Here is an 18239-nt window from a genome sequence, read left to right as displayed (position 1 = left end):
TTGTTTTTGCTTCCATTTTTCATAAGCTGGACTTAAAGAAAAACTTTTTCTACATAGACAAAAAGTCATTTTGCAAATATTGTTCACAAATGAGTCTAAATCTATGTTTGTGAGCATTTCTCCTTTGTCAAGATAATCCATCCCACCTCACAGGCGTGGCATATCAAGATAGCATAATTATTGTACAGGTGTCCCTTAGGATGGCCACAATAAAACATTCTGGAATGTGCAGTTTTCCTGCAAGATATTGTCAGGAACTGGAACACGCTGTCATAGAAGCCGGGTCTAAGCATCCCAAACATGCTCACAGGGCGACATGTCCAATGAGTATGTTGGCTGATGACGTGTACGAATGGCACAACAATGAGCGTCAGGGTCTTCACGGACGGTATCTCTGTGCATTCAAAATGCCACCAATAAAATGCACTTGTGTTCATTGCGCACACCAGGACCCACCTTCTGCCACCATGGACCACTCGATTCACGACATCTGTAAACTGCTCACCCATACGACGCCACGCCAAAGAGAAATGCTCATGCTGGGATCGAGTGGCAGTTTCATTATTTTTCATGCACAGTAAAATACCTTTAAAAACACATTTGGCCCTCGCTGTGACGTGTTCTCAGGAAAAGGGTAACAACCAATCATACTCAGTTTGCTAATGTCACAACCAAACCCAGAACACAGTTGAGCCCTGATTGGCACGCGTGTTTTGTTTCAGTCAACACCAAGTGACAAAAAATAAAATAAAATGTCTTAATTGTTCATGAAAAGTAAATATTAAATTTATTTTAGACAAATATACATTTTCTACTTCTGCTGAAAATGGCTCAATTAGTCAAGTATCCTTTTAAATTGTTCAGCAAAGTTCTCATAGAGGTAAACAAACTCAAGGGTTTGATGAGCATTCCTCATCTTTATCAGTCTTGCCACCCGTCCAAGCTTTTTTGAAAAGTGTTGTAGCCATAAAATTTAAAGTTAATTTGCTAGAAACAATGATAAACTGTTTGAACATAAAGCATCTTGTTTTTGTAGTTTAGTCAACTATAGGTCGAACATCATAGTCCATTTAACAGAACATCCCAAATTCAAGAGTCACCAGTGCTAGACAAAAGAGAAAAGCCTGCATTGATTTTAGTTTTTATTCTGAGTAAGCCTTTTCAGACCAGTCAGCCGCCCTGTACCAGGCACAACATCCATTGCTGCTCTTGATGCAAGCGAAGTTTTGGGCCTGCTCGCCAACGCCCATCTTCCCCGGCAGGAAGTCTGTCCACAAGCACTCACTTGGGCCGGTCATGCAGCACGGGAAGGAGAAGCAGGACTTGATCTGTGGGTGACCAAGGACTTAATAAACATGTTGGGACACGACTAGAACAGCAATAAAGCAGTTGACAACATCTGCTGGATTAAGAGACAGCTAATTAGCATAAACGAAATCAAGGTTAAAATCCAGTTGTGTTACCGTGCAACCACAGCCCTGTGCATAGCGGGACAGAAGGTTCTTTTGTGTGGAATCCCACGGCTCGTGGAAGTCACATTGGGAGAGGTGCAGTGTGCCGTCGGACTGAAGCTTGCCTGCAATTGCAGAAGACGGGAGGAAAATCTCAGATCAAGTCAATGGATGCATGTTCATGCACAGCACAAGTCTAAACTGTCATAGGCAGTGTAAGCATTCAAATGCTTATATTTGAGCACTATTAATAGTTTTCTTTTACACATGGGACAAAAATATTTCAGGTTTTTATACCTATGAGTAGATATTCAGCACCCTTGGTCAGAGTGACTCCACATGCTGCAGAGTTGGGTCCAGTGAAGATGGCAGCAAAAAGCTTTTTTACTCCCTTGAAGGTCTGAAAAGCAAAGATTCATGTCTAACATGCATACTGTACATGAAGATGCATTTATATGCAAAGTATCTCACCGTCAAGTGTTGGATGTCATACTTGGTGGGCCGACCTTTACCTTGTGCGCCAGGCATCACTCCAACAACCTTGGCCCTTATGACTGGAGACATTTTCAAAAGATGCATTCAAACCCAAAACCGCATCCAGGTTGGGGCCAAAACAGCAGCACAAATGTAAATCTTTACAAATGTCTTTAACAAGCAGTGGCAATTTTCTTGCATGGACAAGTCAATTGCTTTAAAAATGTCACAAATTAGATTAGGCGAACAGGGGAAGTTAATTCATTGAGAGCAACTGCATGCTTTGGCGTACCAGCCAATTTGTTTGTGATAGCAATGCTTAAGTAAGCTTGAGTTAAATTCCCAGAAAGTACGCACCTAATTAAACAAGAATTTGCCCTTTTCAACATTAATTGCTTAAATGTGAAACTTGTAATTCTCTACACTCCAAAAACAATGGATGACCAACTTAATTGAATTGCTTCAAGTCGTAACAAACACAATTTATTTAAGTTAATCCAAACTTTATATTAATTTTATGGACGCAATTAAACTATGATTAATTTAATTCAATTGTGTTTTACAACAATTCTCTTTTTAGAGTGAAACTAAACTTGAACAACAAAGTTCAATTAAAGTCTTTAGATGCCAAGTTAAAGTAAAAGGACTGTATAAAGTCATTTAGTCACCAAGCAGCAGAAGCGCAAAACCTGTGGCTAGTGGAATCCTAAAATTCAACTTGGATTGGGAAGCCGTCATATGCATTCAGAATAAACACACTCCCAAACTCACTTTGTACCATTTGAAATAATTACAAAATGAGAAAAAGTGAAAATGGAGTACTGTTCAACTTACCAACAACATCTGTTTGGCAATACAACTGCTGTGGATGCATCGGGAAACAGCTACAGGCTTGTGCTCCTTCCTCTTGGAGCCCCCACAAGCACAGCAGCACCAGGGGCAGCACAAACGTCTTCCAGAGCATCCTGAAATCTTCAAGGAAACAAAGTTAGACAAACAGAAGCTTCTGGTGTACAAACAAGATTCCGTTCCAGAAGATGAGGTTGGCTCTGCTTGAGCTCCAGTCGAAGAGGGCCTTATAGCTGCAGACTCCGCCCACAATTAAGAGCCGTCACTTGCAAATACTGATTGAGGACTGCTTTCACCTGACACTTGCGTCAACACCAACGAAATTAAAAAAAATTCCTCTCGTCTGAAATGAGACAGATTTTATCCAACCAGTTTCTACCTGCAGAAATTTGAGAAAGATATATTAATTGCACTTTTTGTGTTGCAGTAGATAAAACTGGGCACATTTGTTCTGGTTATTTATTTGATATAAGGGAATATGAAAAGACTGCTTGCTAATACTCTTATAGACCGTTATTTCATCAAAATTCTATATTAATTGATCCAAAATTCTGCATAATAAACACAATTCTGAGGGCGTTTTGTAAATTATTTTTTCATTTTGCGAACTTTACAAATTTGTATTTTCTGTCCTTTGTAACTTCTCTGACATACAGTATGTGAATTTGATGAAGTTGTATTCAGACTTTATGTATGTTACCTTGTGTTTTTAAATTAAAGGTGCATTGTGCCATTTAAAAAGTTAATGTTAAGCTTTTTCTACATCATGCATGCCCCACCAATGCCCAGATGAGTATGAAGAGCCCTGACTGTTTTACTCTGACCGCACCTATCAGCTTTTATCTTTCCCTTTATAGAGTGTGCGGACCCTGCACAGTTTTCTTTGGAGAGGGATAGAGTTTTTCTTACCTCATTTGAAGTCATGCCTTTCTTCGTCAACTGTGGCTGTCACTTTAAGATTGTGCTACATTCTCGCACCATGAACAAGCCTGAGGCAGATGCTGCAATTACACTTCGGGCAAGAGGTGGCAGTCACAGGTAAAAAAGTGACAAATTGCACAAAGATCCTTTAATTGTAATGAAAAAAAGTTTTCCCCAAATATACACATGTACGCAGAATTTTTACACACACACCAGCAAATGCTTAAATGGGAGACGTCATAAATCATTCCAACTTCAATCACAGCAATGAACACACAAATTCAGTAACCCAATAATGATCTATTTTATTTTTTGAGTATATCAATGTTCATCTGTCTACACAAACGGAACAAAACTGTTCATTCTCTTTCTGTCTGATCTACTGCTGCAAGTCAGAGTTTTGTGACTTCACTGTAAAAAAACAAAACAAAACAAAACACTGTAAAAAATTACTAGCATTTCCAACCAGGAAAAGTTAACTGAAACGCCACTCAAATGGGGAGGTCCATTTCGCGGCGGGGGAAAAAACATATACCCCGACATCACCGAGTTGCTTCAATCTGACATCACTCGACAATGGCAACCCCCATGGAGACACAGACCATGAATGGCAAAATATATTTTGTACGATTATAAAATTTTTAAATTTTTTAAATTTAGTACTGACTGTAAAAAAAATATGCTGCAATCTCCCTTAATAAAGTTATTCTGTGTAATGTATGAAATGCGCAAGCAAATCACAAAGGCAGGTTTGTTGGAAGTCAAAATATGTTTTGGGGAACAACGAAAGGCAAGTTTATTTCCATAGCACATTTCACACACAAGGCAACTCAATATGCTTTACACAAGGAAAGACAACACCTACAATCTTCAATAAACAGCAGTTAAGCACAGCAGAGAATACAAAAATAGCTTACAAAATTTACTAAAAACAAACAAACATAGATTGACAAGAAAAAAAATTCTCATGATCAGTGAGCGTTTTACATTCACTTGGAACATTTAAGGCCTTAACTGGTCTAATCAGAGTTGGACAATTCCAATTTCCCACTTTTTTGGATGAAAATCAGCACCTCCAAATCCGAGACCATGGTCCTCAGTCGGAAAAGGGTGGAGTGCCCTCTCCGGGTAGAGGATGAGATCCTGCCCGAATTGGAGGAGTTCAAGTATCTTGGGGTCTTTTTCACGAGTGAGGGTAGGTTGGAGCGGGAGACAGACAGGAAGATCGGTGCTGCATCTGCAGTGATGCGGACTCTGTATGGGTCCGTTGTGGTGAAGAAAGAGCTGAGCCAAAAAGAAAAGTTCTCGAGTTGCGTTCCTACCCTCACCTATGGTCACGAGCTGTGGGTCGTGACCGAAAGAAAAAGATCCCGGATACAAGCGGCCGAAATGAGTTTCCTTCGCAGGGTATCTGGGCTCTCCCTTAGACATAGGGTGAGAAGCTCAGTCATCCGAGAGGGACTCAGTGTCGAGCCGCTACTCCTCTGCATTGAGAGGAACCACTTGAGGTGGCTTGGGCATCTGGTTTGGATGCCTCCTGGATGCCTCCCTGGGGAGGTGTTCCGGGCATGTCCCACCGGCGGGAGGCCCTGGGGACGACCCAGGACACGCTGGAGAGACTGGGTCTCTCGGCTGGCCTGGGAACGCCTTGAGATCCCGTCGGAGGAGCTGGCTGAAGTGGCTGGAGAAAAGGAAGTCTGGGCTTCATTGCTAAAGCTGCTGCCCCCGCGACCCGACCCCGGTTAAGCGGTAGATGATGGATGGAAGGATCTCACCTTGGTATGTTTGATGTCATACTTTGTGAGTCCACCTTTCCCTTGTGCTCCAGGCATCACTCCAACTATCTTTGCCTTGATAACTAGAACGAAAAGACAAACAGAAAAGTGGCATGCAGGTTCGATGATTTAGGGCCAAGACATACAGAAGAACATATTACATTAAACAAAACGGGGGTGGAGTACTAAAAGTGGAGTCCCGTTCAACTTACCAACAACATCTTTCTGGCAATACAACTGCTGCTGATGCATCGGGAAACAGCTACATGCCGTTTTAACATCTCACTGCTAAACGACGCAGAGTTTGACAAAATTATAAGAAAAGAGTGGGCAGACTTTTTAGAAATAAATGACTCTCCAGACTTATCTCCATCTCTTCTCTGGGAAAGCAGTAATTAGAGGTAAAATTATATCATATTCATCTTATAAAAAGAAACAGGATCAAAAATTAGAAAAAGATTTGGAAGATAAAATTAAACAACTGACGGATGAGTACGCAATAAACCCAAATAGCCAAATATGGACTGACTTACAAAATACAAAAATACAGTTAGACGATATGCTATCTAAAAAGACAGAGTTTATAATACAACAATTGAGATACAACAACTTTGAATATAATAACAAATCAGGTAAATTTCTTGCAAACCAACTTCAACGCTATCGGGAAAAATCTATTATAACAGCTATTAAAGAGACAACAGGTGAATGCACACAATCACCAGAAGAAATTAATCAAATTTTACTATTATCGCAACCTATACTCAGAAACTAATAAGCCTAACCCTGAGCATATTGAGGCATTCCTCAGTAGCTTAAATATACCTCAGTTAACTACTGAATAAAAAGATATGTTAGATGCGCCACTTACTATAAACGAGTTGTACAGTGCTCTAGATAGTATGCCTAATGGCAGAGCACCTGGCCCGGATGGTTATCCGGGTATATTTTTTAAGCACTTCTGATTAATGCTTCCTCCACTATTCTTAAGAGTAGTAACAGAAATTAAAAGTAATGGTTACATACGCCCACACATGAATACAGCAGCAATTAAACTTTTATTAAAGCCAGAAAAAGACCCTACCCTTCCATCAAGTTACCGTCCGATTTCACTAAGGCTTTCGCATCTAGACTAGAAACAGTAATCTCGACAATAATTCATAGCGACCAAACAGGCTTTATTAAAGATCGTCACTCTACTAATAATATTAGGAGGCTCTTTAACCTTATTAGCATGTCACAGCGGCATGATAAAAAGGTAGTTATTATATCATTGGATGCAGAAAAAACTTTCGACAAAGTTAACTGGTCCTTCCTCTTTGCTGTTTTAAATACATTTGGCTTTGGGAAGTCATTTATTCACTGGGTGTCAGTATTATATGATTCTCCTAAAGCTACAGTTACTACTAATATGATTATATCTCAGAGTTTTACTCTACAGAGAGGCACAAGACAGGGATGCCCACTGTCCCCTTTATTATTTGCAATATTTATTGAACCGCTTGCATTAGCCATACGCCAGGAAAGAAGGATTCAAGGAATTCACTCCTGGGTAACAGAACACAAAATTACTCTATATGCCGATGATATTTTACTTTATTTAGAAAAGCCTGCTATTTCGTTAGGGGAAGTATTTAACTTAACTAAATTCTCACATTTATCAGATTATTCTATTAACTGGACAAAATCAACACTACTACCTATTACAGAAAATTCATGGAACCCTGCAAGCCAGGACCCAGACTACTCATTTCCTATAGGTAATTTAAAATATTTAGGCATAAAAATCTCACCTAAATTAACTGATTTAATTCATTTAAACTTTACTCCACTTCTGGATAGCATTTTTAGTGACTTGGAGCGCTGGAATAATCTTCCTATTTCTCTAATAGGACAAATAGCCACCATTAAAATTAAAGTTTTACCCAAAATAAACTATTTTTTCCTCAATGATTCAATTTAAACCTACGGCTAACTGGTTCCAGTTGTTGGACTCGGCCGTTACAAAATTTTACTGGAATAAACAAAAAAAAGCAAAGATTAGTCTATCTACTCTTTAGAAAAGTAAATCTAAAGGAGGTCTAAAGGCACCAAATTGTATGCACTATATAGCTAACCAGCTACAATATATCATTCTATGGGCACAACCCAACTGAGATACTAACTTTTGACTGGAACTAGAACAGAAGGATTGTAATAACCTCAGACTTCTAGATTTACTCTTCATTACAACATCGATTAAGCGACACAATTGTTTTAAAAACCCAATGATTTCCGCCACCCTGACTGCCTGGTGGAAGGCACTAGAAATTACAAAAGCCCAAGTGGAGCCCTGCGGGCTATCTCCCCTATGGCATTACCCCGACTTTCAACTTAACAACCAATCGTTTTAATTAGGTGTGTGGGAGCAAAAAGTAATTTCACATCTCCACCATCTCTTCTCAGATAATATGTTTATATCATATACATCCTTGCTCCAAAATACAAAATAAAAAACAGAATTTTTTTACATTATCTGCAAGTTAAAAGTATGATAAAGAAACAAATTCCAACAATTCGGGGTACGCTCCAACCGCCTGTTTTAGCTAAAGATATTACCAAGCTTTCTCCGACAACAAAAAAAACTCTCAAAATTTGGATTCAAGTTTGTGAAAACGTATTTAAAATGACAAAACACACAAATTTACAACTTATCCAATATAAAATTATTCATAGAACATACATTACTCAATATATGATGAAGAAAATGGGACTCTCAGACTCCGACATTTGGATTTGGGGGCGGCTGGGGCTGGGTTGGGGTGGATGGGGGGGTTCGTGGGGAGAGTGGGGGCTGTGGACCGGTGGGGTGCCTGGCGGGCCTGCAGTGCCCCGTCCTGCTGCGTTGGGTTGGGGGCGCGGGCCGTGTTGTGGTGGGGGGGCTCTCCTGGCTCCTGGGGTAGCTCTCCGGCCGGTGGCCCCTGCAGGGCCCGGGGGTTGTCCCTTGGCGCTGCCGTGGCCTGGGGGGCCCTGAAGCGTTGCGCTTGCTCTGTCCTGGCAGGGGTCGATGGCTCCCCTCTTTGGTGGAGATTTTCATGCATGCCAGATCCACCACACCAGCATCTATCGAAACTCAAACACAATCTGCTTCTCCCTCTGGTCGTTGAATCGGTGGAGGCTGGTGTCTGTGGATCTCACTCTGCTTCATCTGTCCTTCCTTCCTTTCCTCAGTCTCTCCTTTGGTTTCTTGAGGTCTCCCTAATTTGTTGGAATTTAGATGTTTCTGGGGTTGGTGAAAGACTCTGGTTGGTAACCCGGTGGGTAGTAGGTAATGTCTGGTCGGTGCTGGATTTCACTTTCCTTTCTTTTCTTTGATCCTTCCTCGGGTCTCCTGACAACCTCACGACTCAAGCTGGATTCTGAAGTATTCGGTTTCGGTGAACGGTATGGGATTTTTTTATAGGTTTTAGGTGAACTAATGAATACACACTCACACACAGACACACGCACATACTCACCCACATACAAAATACAAATTTATAAAAAGAAAAAGAAAAAGAATAATTTAAAAAAAGAGAGCAATTATGATGACATGTCAAAACGTTAAAATTACCGGATGAACAATACTGAGCTCTCCAGAAAAAATGAAAAAAAAGGGAAACAGCTACAGGCTTGTGCTCCTTCCTCTTGGAGCCCCCACACGCACAGCAGCACCAGGGGCAGCACAAACTTCTTCCAGATCATCCTGAAATCTTCAAGGAAACAAAGTAAGAACCACAGAAGCGTCTGGGTGCACAAACAGGATGCCGTTTCAAAAGAGGAGCTCTGTTCTGCTACAACAGGAGAGTGGCTCTGCTTGAGTTCATGTTGACCAGGGCTTTTTTATAGCTGCAGACTCCACCCACAATTAAGCGCCACCTCCGCACACACTGATTGATGATTACTTTCATCTGAGACTTCATCACCAGCACAAATAGATTTCCTGTAAATTGATATAGATTTTATCAAACAAGTTTCTCTTAGTAGAAATTTGAGAAAAATATCAATTGCAATTGTCGTGTTGAGGTAAAGAAACGTTTGGTCTGGTCCATGCACAAAACAGTTAGAATGTAAATTGCTATCAATCATGGACTGTATTTATCACCGCTTCTCATTTTGGAAGCATGTGTTTGGTATTAGTGATTATGAAAAGTCTACCCACTCACAATTTTATCTTAATCAAAACTTGATCCAAATTTCTGCATAGCATTTCTTCAAGAAACCAAACCCCACACGTTGTCATATACTTCATCAGTAAACTGCTAACCCATACGACGTCACACCAAGCAGAAATGCTCATGCTGGGGTCCAGTGGCATTTCACAGCTTGATTATTTTTCATGTACAGTAAAATACCTTTAAAAACACATTTGGCCCTTGCTGTGACGTGTTCTCAATAAAAGGGGAATAACCAATCATAGCTCAGTTTGCTAATGTCACAACCAAACAGAACACACGTGAGCCCTGATTGGTCATTAAGGGTTTGGCACGCATGTTTAGTTTCAATCACCAAAAAAAATAATAATAAAAATAAAAGTCTTAAGGTAATTGCACATGAAAAGTAGCTATCAAATTTATTATAGAATGACATTAACTTTCTACTTCTGCTTAAAATAGCTAAATTAGTTAAGTACGCATTTAAATATTTCAGATACGTTCTCATGATTGCGCACATGGGTAAACATTACCAAATTTTATTGTGAATGACTGAGCAATTCAGGGAAGCTTTTTTTTTTTTTTTAAACCCAATCATGGCACCCAGTTTCCAAACCACCTGTTCATTTAGGAGATATTCCAGACAAGTTTTTGATGAGCATTTCGCATCTTTATCAGTCTTTTGCCACCAGTCCCAGCTTTTTTGAAATATGTTGTAGCAATAAAATTCTAAGTTAATTTAAAAGAAACAATGATAAACTGTTTAACATCAAGTATCTTGCCTTTGTAGTTTAGTCAACTATAGGTTGAACATAATTTGCAAAACATTGTATTCAGTTTAAGAAAAAGCCCAAATTCATACGGTTTGTAGTTCCAAAGTAAACAGTGCTGAAGAAAAGAGAAAAGCCTGCATTGATTTTAGTTTTTATTTTGAGTTAACCTTTCCAGACCCATCAGCCGCCCTGTACCAGGCACAACATCCATTGCTGCTCTTGATGCAAGCGAAGTTTTGGGCCTGCTCACTAACACCCATCTTCCCCGGCAGCAAGTCTGTCCACAAGCACTCACTTGGGCCGGTCATGCAGCACGGGAAGGAGAAGCAGGACTTGATCTGTGGGTGACCAAGGAATTACTAAACATGTTAGGACACGACGAGAACAGCAATAAAGCAGTTGACACTTGTCCATGCGTTTAAAGTGGACAACAACATCTACTGGATTAAGGGACCACCAAGTAGCATAAACAAAATCAAGGTTAAAATCCAGTTGTGTTACCGTGCAACCACAGCCCTGTGCATAGCGGGACAGAAGGTTTTGTGTGGAATCCCACGGCTCGTGAAAGTCACATTGGGAGAGGTGCAGTATGCCGTCGGACTGAAGCTTGCCTGTAATTGCAGAAGACAGGAGAGGAAAATCTCAGATCAAGTCAATGGATGCATGTTAATGCACAGCACAAGTCTAAACCGTCATAGGCAGTGTAAGCATTCAAATGCTTATATTTGAGCTCTATTAATAGTTTTCTTTTACACATGGAACAAAAATATTCCAGGTTTTTATACCCATAAGTAGATATTCAGCGCCTTTGGTCAGAGTGACTCCACATGCTGCAGAGTTGGGTCCAGTGTAGATGGCAGCAAAAACTTTTTTTACTCCCTTGAAGGTCTGAAAAGCAAAGATTCATGTCTAACATGCATACTGTACATGAAGATGCATTTATATGCAAAGTATCTCACCGTCAAGTGTTGGATGTCATACTTGGTGGGCCGACCTTTACCTTGTGCGCCAGGCATCACTCCAACAACCTTGGCCCTTATGACTGGAGACATTTTCAAAAGATGCATTAAAACCCAAAACCGTATCCAGGTTGGAGCCAAGACAGCAGCACAAATTTAAACTAAAGACTATAGCGTATCTTTAAATTCATTTCTTTAACAACCAGTGGCAATTTTCTTGCATAGCAAAGTCATCTGCTTTAAAAAAATAATTTTGTCACAAATTAGACTAGGCGAACAGGGGGAGAGAATAAATTCATTCATTGAGCGAAACTGCATGCTTTGACATACCAGCCAATTTGTGATAGCAATGCTTAAAAAGTAATCTTGAGTTAAATTCCCAGAAAGTACGCAACAAATTAAACAAGAATTTGCCCTTTGCAACATTAATTGCTTAAATGTCTTAAGCAAAACATGTAATTCTCTACATTCCAATAATAATGGATGACCAACTTAATTGAATTGCTTCAAGTGGTAACACGTTTTAATTAAGTTAATCCAAACTTTATATTAAGTTTTATCAACGCAATTAAACTTTTTAATTCTATTGTGTTTTACAACTTCAAGCAATTCAATTAAGTGGGTCAACAAATCTCTTTTTAGAGTGAAACTCAACTTGAACAGAAGTTTTTATATGTTAAGTTAAAGTAAAAGGACTGTACGAAGTAATTTAGTCACCAAGCAACAGAAGCGCAAACCTGTGGATAGTGGAATCCTAAAATTCACCTTGGATTGGGAAACCGTCATTTGCTTTCAGAACAAACACACTCCCAAACTCACTTTGTACCATTTGAAATATTCACAAAATAAGAGAAATACTGAAAGTGGAATCCTGTTCAACTTACCAACAACGTCTGTTTGGCAATACAACTGCTGCGGATGCATCGGGAAACAGCTACAGGCTTGCGCTCCTTCCTCTTGGAGCCCCCACAAGCACAGCAGCACCAGGGGCAGAACAAACGTCTTCCAGCTCATCCTGAAATCTTCAAGGAAACAAAGTTAGACAAACAGCAGCTTCTGGTGTACAAACAAGATTCCGTTCCAGAAGATGAGATTGACTCTGCTTGAGCTCCAGTCGAAGGGGGCCTTTTTATAGCTGCAGACTCCGCCCACAATTAAGAGCTGTCACGTGCACACACTGATTGATGACTGCTTTCACCTGACACTTGCATCATCACCAACGAAATTAAAAAAACTTCCACTGAAATGATACATAGATTTGATCAGTTCTACCTGCAGAAGTTTGAGAAAGATATTTATTGCACTTTTTGTGTTGAGGTAAAGAAAATGTGGCCCATTTGTTCTGGGTCTTGATTTGATATTAGGGAATATTAAAAGACTGCTTGCTCATACTCTTATAGACCATTATTTCGTCAAAATTATATATTAATTAATCCAAATGTCTGCATGAGAACCAAAATTAAGAGACATTTTGTACATATATTTTTCCTTTTGCAAACTTTACAACTTAATTTTCCAGGGTTGCATTGTATCCTCTTTTATTTCATCTTTCTGTATTTAATGTGTATTTTATAACCTTTGTAACTTCTCTGACATACAGTATGTGAATTTGATGAAGTTGTATTCACACTTTATGTATGTTACCTTATGTGTTTTGAAGTGTGTCTTCTGCCCCGATTTAGTCATGACTGTATAACTTCCTCATTTCCTCAGTTGAGCTCTGTTCTGTGGCCGGATGTGTCCTTGAGTGATATCGCGTATCTCTGCGCGTCCGGCTTATCAGTTAACTTTGCTGAACTGTTTACTGGAAACTTTGTGGTACCGCCTTTCAAGATAGTATAAGAATGTTGTAAGTCCTCTGTAACTTCACACTTGTGATCTGCTACAGCCATTGTCTGTAACTCATTTGTGCCCGGAATATTCTGCAAATAAAAGCTGTGTAGGAACTGTTCATCGTCTCCAGCCTGTATTCGGATAACCAACATTCTCACAACCTGAAATTAAACGAACATGCAGAGGAAAAAGCATCCTCCAACACTATCTATTATCTATATCTATCTATCTATCTATCTATCTATCTATCTATCTATCTATCTATCTATCTATCTATCTATCTATCTATCTATCTATCTATCTATCTATCTGTCTAAACTGTGAGCTGTGGTTGCTTTCAGTGACAGTTCAAAAACAGCATATGGCCAGCCAATCAATCCATCCATCCATCCATCCATCCATCCATCCATCAATCAATCTATAGCCTACATGCCTTTTAATTACACAAGGATTTTTGCTATTTGTAGGCTGCCCGGATCACCGTATCACCTGCAAATAGCAGGGGCACATTGTATAGAATATATATTGTGATGATATTTATTTTGATTTTGTCTTAATGAGCATACTCGGTATTAGAGTAATTTCAAAAGTAATCCAGTTACATTACTTTATTATGGTACTTGGATTACGTTACTAAATTTTTTAGCAGGTAACTTGTAACTGTAACGGTTTACATTTTAAAAGTAAGCCCTCCAACTCTGAACGTAATTTGCTATCGTTCATGGACTGTATTTATCACCGTTTTTTCTTATTTTGTAAGAATGTGTTATTTGTTATTAGTGAATATGAAAAGTCTACCCACACGCAATTTTATCTTAATCAAAACTCAGTGATCCAAATTTCTCCATAAGAAATAAGAAACCAAACACCAATCAACACTTTTGTTTTTGCTTCCATTTTTCATAAGCTGGACTTAAAGATCTAAAACTTTTTCTACATACACAAAGTCATTTTACAAATATTGTTTACAAAGCAGTCTAAATCTGTGTATGTGAGCATTTCTCCTTTGTCAAGATAATCCATCCCACCTCACAGGTGTGGCATATCAAGATGCTGTTAAATACATAATTATTGTACAGGTGTCACTTAGGACGGCCACAATAAAAGAACACTCAGGAAATGTGCAGTTTTCCTGCAGGATATTGTCAGGAACTGGAACACGCTGTCATATATGCCGATCCGAAGCATCCCAAACATGCTCACTGGGCGACATGTCCAATGAGTATGTTGGATAATGACGTGTATGAATGGCACAACAATGAGCGTCAGGGTCTTCAGGGACGGTATCTCTGTGCATTCAAAATGCCACCAATAAAATGCACTTGCGTTCATTGCGCACACCATGCATTCCATGCTCATACCAGGACCCCACTGTCTGCCACCATGGACCACTCGATCCACGACATCAGCAAACCGCTCATCCATACGATGCCATGCCAAGGAGAAATGCTCATGCTGGGGTCCAGTGGCAGTTGGCAGCTTCATAATTTTTTATGTACAGTAAAATACCTTTAAAAACACATTTTGCCCTTGCTGTGACATGTTCTCAGGAAAAGGGTAACAACCAATCATACTCAGTTTGCTAATGTCACAACCAAACCCAGAACACAGTTGAGCCCTGATTGGTCATTAACTGTTTGGCACGCATGTTTAGTTTCAGTCAACACAAAGAAAAAAAAGAAAAAATGTCTTAAGGTATTACTTGTACATGAAAAGTAGCTATCAAATTTATTCTAGACAATTAGCTTTCTACTTCTGCCGAAAATGGCTAAATTAGTTAAGTATCCTTTTAAATTGTTCAGCTACGTTCATGATTGCTCACAGAGGTAAACCTCAAAATTTTCCTTGTGTGAGACCAAGCAATTCAAGGAAACTTTTTTCATCCAATCCACCTATTCATCTGGGAGATATATTAGACAAGTGTTTGATGAGCAGTCCTCATCTTAATCAGTCTTTTGCCACCCGTCCCAGATTTTTGAAACATTTTGTAGGCATAAAATTCCAATTTAATTTGCTAGAAACAATGATAAACTGTTTGAACATCAAGTATCTTGTCTTTGTGGTTTAGTCAACTATAGGTTAAACATAATTTGCAAAACATTGTATTCCATTTAACAGAACATCCCAACTTCATTGAGTTTGTACGTCAAGAGTCACCAGTGCTAGACAAAAGAGAAAAGCCTGCATTGATTTTAGTTTTTATTCTGAGTTAGCCTTTTCAGACCCGTCAGCCGCCCTGTACCAGGCACAACATCCATTGCTGCTCTTGATGCAAGCGAAGTTTTGGGCCTGCTCACTAACGCCCATCTTCCCCGGCAGGAAGTCTGTCCACAAGCACTCACTTGGGCCGGTCATGCAGCACGGGAAGGAGAAGCAGGACTTGATCTGTGGGTGACCAAGGACTTAAGATGTTAGGACACCAATAAAGCAGTTGACACTTGTCCATGCGTTTAAAGTGGACAACAACATCTACTGGATTAAGGAACCACTAAGTAGCATAAACAAAATCAAGGTTAAAATCCAGGTGTTACCGTGCAACCACAGCCCTGTGCATAGCGGGACAGAAGGTTATTTTGTGTGGAATCCCACGGCTCGTGGAAGTCACATTGGGAGAGGTGCAGTGTGCCGTCGGACTGAAGCTTGCCTGTAATTGCACAAGACAGGAGGAAAATCTCAGATCAAGTCAATGGATGCATGTTAATGCACAGCACAAGTCTAAACTGTCATAGGCAGTGTACGCATTCAAATGCTTATATTTGAGCACTATTAATAATTTTTTTTTTTTTTACACATGGGACAAAAATATTCCAGGTTTTTATACCCATGAGTAGCTATTCAGCGCCCTTGGTCACTGTGACTCCACATGCTGCAGAGTTGGGTCCAGTGTAGATGGCAGCAAAAAGCTTTTTTACTCCCTTGAAGGTCTGAAAACCAAATACTCTTGTCCAACATTTATACTGTACATGAAGATTATTTTATACATTAAAAAAAAATTAATAATAATAATCTCACCGTCAAATGCTGGATGTCATACTTTGTGGCTCGACCTTTACCTTGTGCACCGGCCATCACTCCAACAATCTTGGCCCTGATGACTTGAAAGACGCATTTGCAAAATGCATTAAAACCCAAAGTGGCATCCAGATTGGAGTATTTGGGGCCAAGGCAGCAACAGCACAAATTGAAATGAATTTTCAGCATCACGTAAACAAGTATCACTTTAAAAAAAGGTCTTCAACAACCAGTGGCAATGTTCTTGCATCACAAAAACAATCGGGGGAAAAAAAAAAAATAATAATAATAAATCACAAATTAGACTATAAACATCAACATTTTTAAAAACTCTTCATTGAGAGCAGCTGCTTCGCTTTGTTGTACCAGTTAAATTATGTGTTTTAAGTAAATGCTTAAAAGTAATCTTGAGTTAAATTGCCGGAAATTTTGCACCAAATTAGATTTTGCCTATGCAATGTTAACTACTTCAATGTCATAAGCAACACCTGCAATTCTCTTCTTACCAACTAAACTTGAACAACAAATTTCAATTAAAGTCGTTAGATGTGACGCAGAAGAGCAAACCTTTGGCATCCTGACTAAAATTCACCTTGGATTGGGAAACCATCGTATGCATTCAGAATAAACACTGCCCCAAATTCACTGTGTACCATTTGAAATAATGACAAAATAAGAGAAAAACAACTGAAAGTGGAATCCTGTTCAACTCACCAACAACGTCTGTTTGGCAATACAACTGCTGCGGATGAATCGGGAAACAGCTACAGGCTTGCGCTCCTTCCTCTTGGAGCCCCCACAAGCACAGCAGCACCAGGGGCAGCACAAACGTCTTCCAGATCATCCCGAAATCTTCAAGGAAACAACTTTAGACAAACATACGCTTCTGGGTGCACAAACAAGATTCCGTTCCAGAAGATGAGGTTGGATCTGCTTGAGCTCCAGTCGAAGGGGGCCTTTTTATAGCTGCAGACTCCGCCCACAATTAAGAGCCGTCACTCGCATACACTGATTGATGACTGCTTTCACCTGACACTTGCGTCAACACCAGCGAAATTAAAAACATTTCCTCTCGTCTGAAATCAGACATAGATTTTATCCAACCAGTTTTTACCTCCAGAAATTTGAGAAAGATATTAATTGCACTTTTTGGTTATTTATTTGATATAAGGGAATATGAAAAGACTGCTTGCTCATACTCTTATATTAATTGATCCAAAATTCTGCATAAAAAACTGAATTCTGAGGGGTGTTTCTTGTATATATTTTTTTCATTTTGCAAACTTGATAATATTGTGTTCAGACTTTATGTTTTTAAATACATTTTTATGGGAAAAAAAAGAAGGTTTTCAACAGACACACACGTGCGCAGAACATTTTTGTTTTGACACCACACCAGCAAATGCTTAATTGGGAGACATCATAAATCATTCCAATTTCAATCACAGCAATTGACACACAAACTTCAAATTCAGTAATCCAATAATGATCTATTTTCCTTTAAGTATATCAATGTTCATCTGTCTACACAAAAGGAACAAAACTGTCCATTCTCTTTCTGTCTGATCTACTGCTGCATTCCTGTACGGTGGGAAATCATAGTTTTGTGACCTCACTGTAAAAAAAAAAGAAAAACACTAAAAAAAATTACCAGCATTTCACAAAAATTAACAGTATTATTTTTACAGTAATTTGTTGTAAATCGTCCTGTAATATCCCAACGCATTTTTTCTACACACTACAGTATCCTTGGATTTTACAGCATTAAACTGTTATTTTACAGTAAAATCATGCAATCAAAAAAATTTATGTTATATTACAAGGCCTGTTAACGTTCCCTGCACTGTAAACATTTTCCTTGTGATTTTACAATACATAATTGGATACGTTTTGCATGATTTTCACAGTAAGGATTACAGCAATATATTGTGAAATGTACTCAGCAATCTACCGGTACTGTAATTTTACATCTGTGATGTTACTGTAAATTCACAGTTGCAGTGGAAAAGCAATTACTGTG

The 18239-nt window shown here is 39.3% G+C and overlaps 2 protein-coding genes and 1 pseudogene across 2 annotated transcripts; all 3 read right to left on the bottom strand.

The window, feature by feature from the left end:
• Nucleotides 1–1142: 1142 nt before the first annotated feature.
• LOC147182093 (metalloproteinase inhibitor 2-like) lies at nucleotides 1143–2889 on the bottom strand. Its single transcript, XM_086079852.1, has 5 exons — nucleotides 2760–2889; nucleotides 1923–2005; nucleotides 1749–1851; nucleotides 1464–1576; nucleotides 1143–1328 (listed from the first exon to the last, which is right to left on the bottom strand). The coding sequence occupies exons 1-5, from the start codon at nucleotides 2887–2889 to the stop codon at nucleotides 1143–1145; spliced, it is 615 nt and encodes a 204-aa protein (XP_085935978.1).
• Nucleotides 2890–10567: 7678 nt separating this feature from the next.
• LOC147182092 (metalloproteinase inhibitor 2-like) lies at nucleotides 10568–12388 on the bottom strand. The gene is made up of 5 exons (XM_086079729.1): nucleotides 12259–12388; nucleotides 11375–11457; nucleotides 11201–11303; nucleotides 10917–11026; nucleotides 10568–10753 (listed from the first exon to the last, which is right to left on the bottom strand). The coding sequence occupies exons 1-5, from the start codon at nucleotides 12386–12388 to the stop codon at nucleotides 10568–10570; spliced, it is 612 nt and encodes a 203-aa protein (XP_085935855.1).
• A 3018-nt stretch (nucleotides 12389–15406) lies between these two features.
• On the bottom strand, nucleotides 15407–17063 carry LOC147182091 (metalloproteinase inhibitor 2-like; annotated as a pseudogene).
• Between the last annotated feature and the right edge of the window lie 1176 nt (nucleotides 17064–18239).

The sequence above is a fragment of the Leptonotus elevatus genome, chromosome 1 (genome assembly GCF_054856555.1).
Source record: "Leptonotus elevatus isolate MCC_2025b chromosome 1, RoL_Lele_1.0, whole genome shotgun sequence".
In the NCBI taxonomy this organism is placed as follows: domain Eukaryota; kingdom Metazoa; phylum Chordata; class Actinopteri; order Syngnathiformes; family Syngnathidae; genus Leptonotus; species Leptonotus elevatus.
This window is presented reverse-complemented; position numbering and strand designations above follow the sequence as displayed.

Coding starts and splice junctions, on each gene's coding strand:
- LOC147182092 (XM_086079729.1), bottom strand. CDS start 12,388: ATGAGCTGGAAGACGTTTGTTCTGCCCCTGGTGCTGCTGTGCTTGTGG. Junction 11,458..12,258: donor TTGCCAAACAGACGTTGTTG/GTAAGTTGAACA, acceptor AAATGTCTCCAG/TCATAAGGGCCAAGGTTGTT. Junction 10,754..10,916: donor CACAGGGCTGTGGTTGCACG/GTAACACAACTG, acceptor GGTCACCCACAG/ATCAAGTCCTGCTTCTCCTT.
- LOC147182093 (XM_086079852.1), bottom strand. CDS start 2,889: ATGCTCTGGAAGACGTTTGTGCTGCCCCTGGTGCTGCTGTGCTTGTGG. Junction 2,006..2,759: donor TTGCCAAACAGATGTTGTTG/GTAAGTTGAACA, acceptor AAATGTCTCCAG/TCATAAGGGCCAAGGTTGTT. Junction 1,852..1,922: donor ATGACATCCAACACTTGACG/GTGAGATACTTT, acceptor TTTGCTTTTCAG/ACCTTCAAGGGAGTAAAAAA.